Raw genomic sequence first — 10,965 nt, forward strand, 5'->3', positions numbered from 1 at the left:
AAATAGCCTGAATTTGAGTTAAATGATACTCTAAATAGAGGGTTGTTGTACTGAGTTTCTTTGGAAAAGTGCTGTGTAAGAGAAAGCAGATTTCCAAAGAAATATACATAAGTGACTATAGTTTGGGACAGAAACTGGTGTCTGTTGGTTCGCTAGGTGGGGCTGGTTTGTTCATTTATTGTTCCTTTCATTAATGAAAGTGTTTATGTCAGTTACTATACCTTTATTATAAAGACTGATTTGCATTGTTACATTAGATTTTATATTTAGGACTAACCTAAATCTCCTAAGCTGGCCAAACCTCATGAAATATTAATGGGTTTATGACTAAACATTTTGTTAGCATTGAGGACACCCAACAGATGGAACAATGCATTCTAATCTTCATTAGTAGAAATGTAAAAAGTCATGCAACGCTGGGAGCATGCACGCTGGAGTTTCTCAAAGGATCATGAATTTGCCCGCCAGCTCGATTGTGATCTAGATGCCCTCTTTTTTAGTATATATAGGCCTGGCAAAGAAAGCCAGTGGCAGATAGGTAATTGAGGGAAGTGAACAGTAGGCACCGTAAGTAAAGTATGTGAATCACTGTGATTTATAACATCTGTTCTAAAGGTTGTTATATTTAAAGTGACTGTGGAAATTCAGTGTATTAATAAAAGTTGTATCGAGGAAGAATAAACTGGTTTAACCAAGAAAGGACTTGTATCACTGAAGTTCCTCAAAAAGTATTTCTACCAGAAATTAACAAACAAGCAGATACGTAACAGTATTGTTGATTAACTATATTGATGGACAAGTTGATTTTTATTTTCAATCTGGATACACGGCTTACTCCGATTGGAAGTTATTATTATCTGTATAACAGACATTACTTTACTAGTCAATATGAGTTTGTGTCTTTTTCAATGTACTGGGAAAAGTCATTATTCTGATATGGAGAATTTTGTCCACCAGTTATTTTACAAGTGGAAAAAATATCTCATCCCATTCCAATGGTTTGTACTAGAATACTGACCATGTTTTTAAGCATAAAGCTTACCTGCTCTTCCACACAGCTTTGGTCTGAATCTGTTTTTGTTTATGATCTTTTCTTCATACTTACTATGACCACTAGTTGTTACTTCAAACATTTCTGTTTAGGTCTTTAACTCTTTATCCCTGTGGTTCCACTTGCATGTACTACTAATGTTGTGTTAAATTTACCTTAAATTTCCTTCTCTTTGGGCAGTTTTATTAAGTGTTAAGGGAAGAGTATTTTTCTTTGCTATATTTGGGTGCTCATGCTGCAGCTTGTTTCTTAGTGTATATAATTCTGCTTGGGTTTGACATGCATCACCTACCTTCATGAAACCAAAGAATATTCTAGACACTTATTGAAAGAGACTAGACTGTAAATAAACTTGTAACTACAGAATTAGTATTATTATTATTGAATTTTAAAAGCCTAAAAGGGGAACATTCCCAATTATTGGAAGATTACTAATTTCAATTCTATCTTGAAAACTAAAAGGTAAAGGGAGTTTCCTGCAGATCATAGATCTACATTGTCATTTAATAGGTGTTTATCTTTTTTTTATGGGAGGGGGATGTGGAGGGCTTCCTGATTGATGTTGTTTATCATAATTTTAAGAATATATTTGTTAAGAAGCAACTAAGAAATTGAGTTAGTTAAGTTGGGGATAGAAAATTAGTTTAATGGTAGAAAGGAGTGGTAATAAGTGTGTATTTTTTCAGCTATATCAAAGTTCATTATATATCAACAATTTGAGTAGGTTCTTAGACAGTGATACTTAGTTTCTAAGCTTGATACTAACCCAGAAGAAGGGTTACTTTTATTTAAAATTTTTATATTTTCTAATGGGACTTTGACAGTATTAATGAATGTGTCAATACGTGAGAAATTAGTTGCAATAATGAGAAGTATAAATTCATGCTCTTGAGGTACAATAATTCAGGAAGTTCTTGTGTGGGAAAAATACTAGTGTTGTGGAAGATGAGAGTAATTAAAATATGATTTTTGATAAAACCCTGAGCATTTAGCCGAGTGTTATCATGGAGAAGAACCAAGCTTTTACAATGTGACACTTGCCAACTTCGTAAATGTCTTTATCCTTATGCTTCTACATGCATGTGTTACTAATTCTGTATGTAGTTTAGTATTGTAATTAGTTATACAGTCGTAAGAAGGTAAAGGTGCTGATTCATTTAAAGTTTTTCAGTTAGATGAAAGATTGTATATTCTTATTGGCTCATGTAAGTACATCCTGGTTAGTTTGAAAAATACAACAAATTCTGGATATTGATTCAATTGTATAATTATTATTTGTTAAAAGTGCTATACTTGTTAAAAATAGTAAGTTGATGGTGAAACTATAATTTATATAAAAAAAAATGGTCTCAGTTTTACAAGTTGTGGATTGTTACATTGGCTGTAAACTGTAAGTTGGACTATTAAGAAACTAAAGTTTTGATAGCTCAACAAACTGAATAAAATTAACCTTAATTTGTCATTGTGAATTACCATCAATGATACTTAAGTTAATGGAATAAGTGTTTCTTTTTATTACATATATCATGGACCACTACACACTACCTTGACATGAGGGTGAAGGTTTTCATGTAGGAAGAAAAAATACCCAACATTTCTCTCTCTCTTCATAATGTAACACAAAACTTATTTGTAAACCTTTTTAACTGAGTATCTCACCTTATGAAACAGTTTTTTAATGAAAATTTCTTTTACGAATGCAGTTGAATTTGAAATGCAAAGTGTCACTTCTTGTGCTACCAGAAATTAAATATCACTAGCCTAATGGAGTTACTTCAATGAGAAAAATCTGTTCCTTTTGTTTACTTATTTTCAATACAGACTTTTTTGTTTATCTTGTAAGTAATGTAGACTAACTATTGTTGGAGATCATGTTGAAAGATGACATTTGATAAATAACTCTCAAAATATTTTCACAAAGTTTTTGCCTTTACCATTTTAGTTTATTAGAAAGATTTTTGTTTTTGATTGAGTAAGATCCCTAAATTGTTCAATTTGTTTAGAAGAAGAAGGGAAAGACTTGTTTCAATTGTCATATTTTTAAATAACTTGTGTATGTGAAACAGTTCCTGGCTCTGATTAGATTTATTAAAAAGTTTGAGTATGGAATAGATAACCATCTAAAAAAAAATTGTTTTCAAAGTTGCTGGTTAATGAAAAAGATTCTGATGATTGGAAGTATCTTGTATATTACCAATTAAAAAAAAAAAGAAAATCTAGAGAGGCTTATGTCTTTTAGTTACATTGCAAGTGAAGTATGTAAGGATTCTGACTTGAAGACAGCCATTTAATTAACAATAATCATTATAATTTTATAAATGTTTTTTTTTCTTCATGCACTCTGCTAGCTTGGTTGATGTTTAGATAATATTTTTGTATGAGATGTGTATCTTGACTCTGAGAGTTTCTGATAAGATTCCTCAGTATATATTAACTGTAACATGACATTTTTATAGTGTTGGTGTATTTATGTATGTAATATTATTAAACAACACTGTAATAATTACTTTTATCTATTTTCTGTGCAGATTTTTCATGTTTACTTGATTATGAGGCTTAGACTGTTCTAAGTGACAGAATAAGAGTTTATTATTAACTTGGTTATTGCAACGAAAAGTATGGATGATTAAAAAAATTGAATCTTCCATAAAAGATCATTGGATTTTTAGTTGGACTTCTCATGGATGTAATTTATTTTTTTCTTTTGTTGATCCTTTTTTTCGAATTAAGATTACTCCTTATTCACTATTTTTGTAATTATGTATTTTTTAATTTTCTGGTCTTACCCTAAAGTTATGATCCAGTGTATCTGCATAGTTATCCTTGATATTTAGCTTAATGTTCTTATTAGAAAACTGTAAGTCTACACTCTAGCTGTCATCTTAGTATTATATAATTTGTTTATCACAAATGAGGGTGTTATTTTAGAAATGTGCCTTGAAAGTTAAAACAGTGGACACAATGCAATGATGCAGATTCGCATCATACAGCATTCAGTTTCTAAATTCATATTTTTATCTTCTTTCAGAATGAATTTGTATCTTCTGTTTTTCACTTTGCTATGAACCTGAACAACTTGCAGTTGAATGACACAGAGATTGGGTTGTTTTCAGCAGCTGTGTTGATGACCTCAGGTGAGTATATGGTCATTATACTGAGTGATTTTTATAGCAACTCACCTTCTTCACAGCATTAAGGAGAAAAAATTGGCCTTTTGCTACTAATTACTGTGTTTAATCACATTATTCAAATCCATTACGAGGGTTTCTGATGTCTTAGTGATTTTTAGAATGTATTAATATAAGTAAGCAATGCATTTTGACTTTTTTAAATTAATATTTTTGTGAAATGCGATATAATCTAGCAACTACTCCAGATCTTAAACATTTTAATTCTACTTTTATCTGATTAGTGTTTCATTGAAACCAATTCTTCTTTTCTGATCTTAAGAATAAATAAATGAAACTGAACAATGCTAATCAAGAGATGATGTGATGTAACCATTAGGTAACCATCTGAAATAGATGACTGTAGGAAGACATTACAGCAGTAATTGGGAGGGAATAAGTTTAAGCAGATTGCTTGAGAACTATAATTGATTTCATGGTGAAGGGTGTTGTAAAAAACTTATTAGTCCAAGAAGGGGAATATATTCGCATATAATTTAAGGATAGAAAATGAGATGTTGGTCCATCTAGGTCATCCCATCCACTAAACTAAACTTTAAAATGAAAATAAAACATTCAAAGCTAGCCCTTATCATGCAAATATTTATCAAGCTTTTTCTTAAATACCATTAAAGTTACTACATCCACCTTATCTGAAGGTAACCCATTTTAAAGGCCAATCACCCTGTTAGAAAAATAAAACTGTCTTAGTTGAAGATCACTCATACCCTGCCAAAACTTATATTTGTGTTCCCTAGTCCTACCATTCTCATCATTAAGTATGAAAAAAATGATGCATAAACACTAGCAATTCCCTTAACAATCTTAAACACCTCAATCTGATCCACTTTAACTTCAGAGATCTTAACGTCTCCTCATATGACAACCTTTCCATCCCAGATAGCATCCTAGTAGCAGTCCTTTGAACTCTTTCCAACAAATCATGTCCTTCCTCAGGTTAGGACCCCAAGACTGAACACAGTACTCCAAATATGGCTTAACTAATGACCTATACAATGAAATTTATAACCTCTTTAGACTTTTATTCAATATTTCTGTAGATACAACCTAAAATTCTATTTTCTATACCACTAGCAACAACATACTGCTTGGATGGCTTAAAAAACTGCTCAACCAAAACAATAAGATCCTTTTTTCCCATTACACTGTTAAGGTTATTCCCATCAAAATTGTACTTATTTTGATGGGAATAACCTTAACAGTCATGTTGACAATCCAATAAAATTTTAAACTTTGTTAAATTACTTTGCAAAGCATCTTTTATCAGACTTTCAAAAATTTTTCCCACAACTGATGTAAGATTAATAGGCCTATAATTATTCCTTTGAAAAAAATGAGTAACATTAGCCAATTTCCAATCTTCTGGAGGCCTGACATGGCCAGGTAGTTAGGCGCTTGACTCACAATCTGTGGGTCGTGGATTCAAATCCCCATCCAACCAAACACGCCCATCCTTTCAGCTGTAGGGAGTATTATAACGTGACCATCAATCTAACTATTTATTGTTAAAAGAGTAGCCCAAAATTGGTGGTGATGACTAGCTACCTTCCCTTTAGTCTTTCACTTACTTCTAAATTAGGTACAGCCCTAGTTTAGCTTTGTGTGAAATTCAAACCAAACAAACAAACCAATTTTCTGGCATTACCTGTTATTCAAGGACTTACACAAAATAATAGCAAGTGTCGTATGTATCCAATCATTAACTACCTTCAAAATCCTTTAGGAAATATCTGGCCAAGGAGCTTTATCATTCTTTAAACTTCCCAAGTTTTTATTAACAATCTTAGAATCATCTTGTATAATCTTGTTTCTATCTAGTAACTATTCAGGATGAGGAATTTTGCTTAAATCTTCATTAGTGAAAACTGAAGAAAAGGTGAAATTTTATAACCCATCCATCTCATAATCATGAGGTATGAGCTTTCCTGTATTACCCTTCAAAGGTCTTACTCAAATCCTAACATTCTGTTTACCCTTAATTTATTTAAAGGAATCGTTACTATTAATGTTTACATTTTCAGTTAGTCTTTTATTTTCAAAGATTTTGATTTCTTAATTTCCTGTTTGGCTAACATTCTTGATCTTCTGTAATCCTCTAAATCCTTTGTTGTAACAAACAATTTAAACTTCTTATATTTATAATGATTTTCTTAATTTTATTCCTTATACCCTTTGTGAGTCAACCTGGTTTTTACTTCCAGCCAAACATTTTGTTTTTTATAAGGAACATGTCTATCTTGAATATTTAAGAATTTATTTTTAAACTTTTTCTGCATTTTATCAGTATCTCTACATAATTCAGTTGTCCAATTCACAACAGGTAATTGTTCTTGTATCCTCTCAAAGTTTTTTCTTCAAATTTGTAATCAAAATCTCAATTAAAAAATCTTTATCTCCATATGCAGTAAAACATAAAACCTAATATAGAAATGGTCACTTGTGCCCAGGTGTTCCCTGTTATAAACCATTAGAAGTTATCAATAAATCTAAAACAGCATTGTTTCATGTAGGTTCCATGACCAATTAGTGAAAAAAATCATCCTGAACTGTTTCTAAAAAAAGTCTTCCTCATGATTTCACTACCCACATTTTCCAGTCTGTATGCCTGTAATTCAAATTCCCCTTAATTATACTTTTTTAATAGCTGTATTTTTTATCTCACTGTAATTTCTCATTAATTTCATCAGTTTCATTTGATGGTCTGTAAACAAATTCTAACTAAAAGTCTCTTCCACTTATATCTGCTAACAGAAATTCAAGTCTCAACCTCTTTGCTGTTAGATTTGATATCATCAACTTGAACAGGATGTAGCTCACATTTTATACATAAAGCCACCTATTTTTCTTAGTATCGTATCCCTATTAAATAACTTATAACTCCATATTTCAAAGAAACTTCTGACATCAAAATTATTTACATTCAACCATGTTTCATTTATTCCCATTACATCGAAAGCCTTTGTTCCAACTAGTGCTCTAAGGTTTTCTATTTTATTTCTTATACTTCTAGTATTACAATAATAGCAGTTTAACAACCCTTAGAACTACTTTTTACTTTGTTTCTATATCATAATTTTCTCTACATGTTATTTTTTTTTCATTATTCTGGCCCTCTCTATTGTCTAGTCCTATTTTAAAGCTGCTCTTATTTTGAGTTAATAGACCTTGCAAATGTAAACCATCCATTTCAATCAAATGTAGAGACATGAATGGTATCATTGAAATGGCAAGGAGGGATTCTGACTTAAGAGATGTTCAGTCATATTCCCACAAATGGTAAGTATACACTGACCAAACACATGTACTTAGTGTCTGAACCAACAGTTCCTCTCATACTGAGCAGGATTACTACCGTTAAGACTAGTGATGAGTATGTCTCATGACAGTTTTCTTTTTGTTATGCCTGTGTGTGCTGATCTTGCTATAAAGGTACTTAGTATTGGTAGTATATGAGGTTTACTGTTGCCATTGAGCTGTTGAGATAAGGTTTGGTGTGTACTATACGTATAAAGTTTATCCTATATATATATATATACGCGTGTATGTGTGTGAGCATTTTTGTGATAAGCATACAGACAGTATGTGACAATGTCAACTGAGGCATTATTATAATTGAAATTGTCCCAACTGAAAGAAATATGGATTCAGTAATGGCTACATGCACAAAATCTGATAAAATATCCTAGTACCTTCAGAACTACCATTGATAACCTTGTGAACTGATAAGATATCATAGTACCTTCAGAACTACCTTTGATGACCTTGTGAACTGATAAGATATCATAGTACCTTCACAACTACCTTTGATGACCTTGTGAACTGATAAGATATCATAGTACCTTCAGAACTACCTTTGATGACCTTGTGAACTGGTAAGATATCATAGTACCTTCAGAACTACCATTGATGACCTTGTGAACTGATAAAATATCATAGTACCTTCAGAACTACCATTGATGACCTTATGAACTGATAAGATATCATAGTACCTTCAGAACTACCTTTGATGACCTTGTAAACTGATAAAATATCATAGTACCTTCACAACTACCATTGATGACCTTGTGAACTATGTTTGTTTATGATCTTTACTTAAATGTACATGTAATCTGTGTTGAAAAGTTTTATTTCAACATACGACTATTGATTTAGTATTTTTTGTGCTCTTCCATAGCATTCAAATCATAAGTGTAATATTCTAATTATTGTATATCTTTAATGAAATTAAATTAATTTTTGCCATAAAAGTGATTTTGCAATGAACCTTACATTTGTACAAAATTTACTTGAAATTGAAGTAAACATTAGGTAACTTGTAATCAATTTGTATGTCCAGTAAGTCTGATTTTTTAACGGTGAAAGCAAAAACAAAAAACAATCTAAATATTGAACACATATTGCAATTCTGACAAGATTATTCTTGAATATCTAGAAAGGGTGGGCATCTATGACAACAAGAGTATCGATCAGCAACAGGAGAAGTTAATGGAGGCTTTAAAACTCCAGGTTGGACGCAATCATCCTAATGAACCTCATCTTTTTCCAACTCTGATGATGAAACTACCAGAACTGCATTCTCTTGGTGGAAAACACATGGAACACCTTGAATGGTTTCGAGCCAACTGGACAAGACTTAAGCTTCCACCTCTTTTTGCAGAAATTTTTGATATACCAAAATGTGAAGAAGATTTAGTACAATAATGAAAATGTAGGTGGGTCATGCAAAAGATACATGTGTTATTTTCAATTGAAATTGCCTTTCAATTTTCTCAGCAAATAGTTTATAAACAGTTGTTAATTTTCACATAAAACAAAATGATTTTTAATGTTATATATTCAGGTAAATTGTTAAATATAATTTTAATTAGTTAATAAATCAAGCTAGGATACATTATCAATATTCTTGACTATCATATCAGTTAATAATCGTTTTTCACATTAAAGTAGACTCTCACCAAACTGATTGTAACATCAAACTCTGCTGTTATTCTTAAATATTAAAGAGTTTTACTTTTGAAATTAGGAACTTAGAGCATTAACAGAAAATGTTTGTGTTAGTAAAATTTTATTTATTTATCACATGCAGAAGATGTCTAAGTTTTCTGAAAGCATTATAAAAGCTTAACTTAAAAGAGTTCAAGTATGAGACTGTCTAAAGGGATGAAATAAGCCACCTTAAGAAATGTTATACTGTCTTACGTATGCATTCATGAACATCAAATTCCACCACACTTTATGGCAGTGCTGAAAGATGTGGGTTAGTATGTTATATTAGTAAGTGTTAACTTAATGAGATTCATCATTAAAATCCTTAATATTAGTTATTTGAGTTGTGTATTAATTTCACAAGTTATTTACCATATTTAAAGAAATTGTAACTACAAAGAGAAAAATTACTACTACCAAATCTAGTATTTGTAGACCAAATGTTGAACTTACTTTATTAATTCAAACTGTAAAAATTTTTAACCTTTTTATTTAAACAGTATTACATTATTCTACCAGTGTGTTCACCTGACAGTTCAAGTTATTCCCAACCACCAACAACATGCTCACCGCCCCATTCCCAGCATTCCAGATTTTAGAAAAGCTACAACACTAAGAGCCTTGGGGTCAGCAGGCCATGGATATTTATTGTATTCATACAACCTGACATCAAGATTCAACTGTATAGAGAAACGTAGGGCATAAGTTTAGTCAGTTGACCTCGAATGTCAAACTGTGGTTGAAGTATAAACTCTTGTGCTTTACAAGTATTATTGAAGCTGAGAAAGGTATTTCATTTGACCTATCATCAAAGGATTTAACTGTCATGCACTTTTAACTTTTGTAATTTTGGTTAACTAGTGGCTATCTCAACAACAAAATGGAAATGTTTTGCACATTTTCTTAATGTGTGGTTATTCTTAATTTTTAGCAACCAGTGGTGGTTTGTGAGTCTTGTTGGTGAAGTCTGTCATTAATCACGATATGTCATTGACATGACTTTTATAAGCCTATTTTAATCATTCATCTAGCAGAGAATGTTGTAATTACACCATACATTCTATCACCCTATTATTCACATTGTTTTCATAAATCAATGGTCTTCTTAACGTCACCACTGAAGTTTGTAGTTACTGTATACCTTCTTTCAACCTGTGACTTTGTTTTTGTTAACTAGCCAAATGGTGAATTTTGTTACCTCCATTTAGAGGTTGTTTTGTATGTAGTACATGTAGATGGTAGTTTTATTTTTTTATTCCTTATTGTGAGATCCCTGAGTTACAGTTTTCACTGCCACTTACACTGAGGCTAGTCCTCAAAAAGTAAACTAAGAAAAGTTATTGTAAACAATTAAATAGATCTCTTATATTATTAATAAAGGGTGTTACTGAAAGTCTATTTTAGCAATCTTAATTTTCTAATGGTCAGTTACCTTCCATTTCATAAATCTTATGCAACATAAATCAAATGTACATTATTATCCAGAATAATAGAAAATAAAGAAAAGGTAGACACATTGCAGTAGAAATATCTTAAAAGCTAATGAAAGCGTATTGGCATTGTAATTCTTGTTAATGGTAGGTCTAGATTTATGTATAGCAATGATTTTCTTACTTTGCAAAGATCCCATTTATATTTGGCTACAGTAATGATGTGGAGTTGCTGCAGACCAATCAGCTGGAGGATTAATCCAGGTTAATAAAGGTTGATATTAACAGTTCTTTCAACTGTGGCAACTCC

The 10,965-nt window shown here is 31.3% G+C and overlaps 1 protein-coding gene across 4 annotated transcripts in view; it reads left to right on the top strand.

Moving 5' to 3' along the window:
* The window catches only part of LOC106464428 (ecdysone-induced protein 78C-like), a 141,286-nt gene extending 130,663 nt beyond the window's left edge, over nt 1-10,623 (top strand). For 2 of the 4 annotated variants that reach the window (XM_022392146.1, XM_022392143.1), the window contains exons 6-8: nt 4,080-4,185; nt 8,672-8,947; nt 9,726-10,623. In XM_022392146.1, coding sequence (XP_022247854.1) covers nt 4,080-4,185; nt 8,672-8,940 — 375 coding nt within the window. In that variant the 3' untranslated portion in view covers nt 8,941-8,947; nt 9,726-10,623. Of the gene's footprint in view, nt 1-4,079; nt 4,186-8,671; nt 8,952-9,725 lie in introns of all 4 variants that reach the window. The other 2 variants (XM_022392145.1, XM_022392144.1) reach the window with 2 other exon arrangements.
* Nucleotides 10,624-10,965: the final 342 nt, after the last annotated feature.

The sequence above is a fragment of the Limulus polyphemus genome, unplaced genomic scaffold, assembly GCF_000517525.1.
Source record: "Limulus polyphemus unplaced genomic scaffold, Limulus_polyphemus-2.1.2 Scaffold1650, whole genome shotgun sequence".
Taxonomy (NCBI): Eukaryota; Metazoa; Arthropoda; class Merostomata; order Xiphosura; family Limulidae; genus Limulus; species Limulus polyphemus.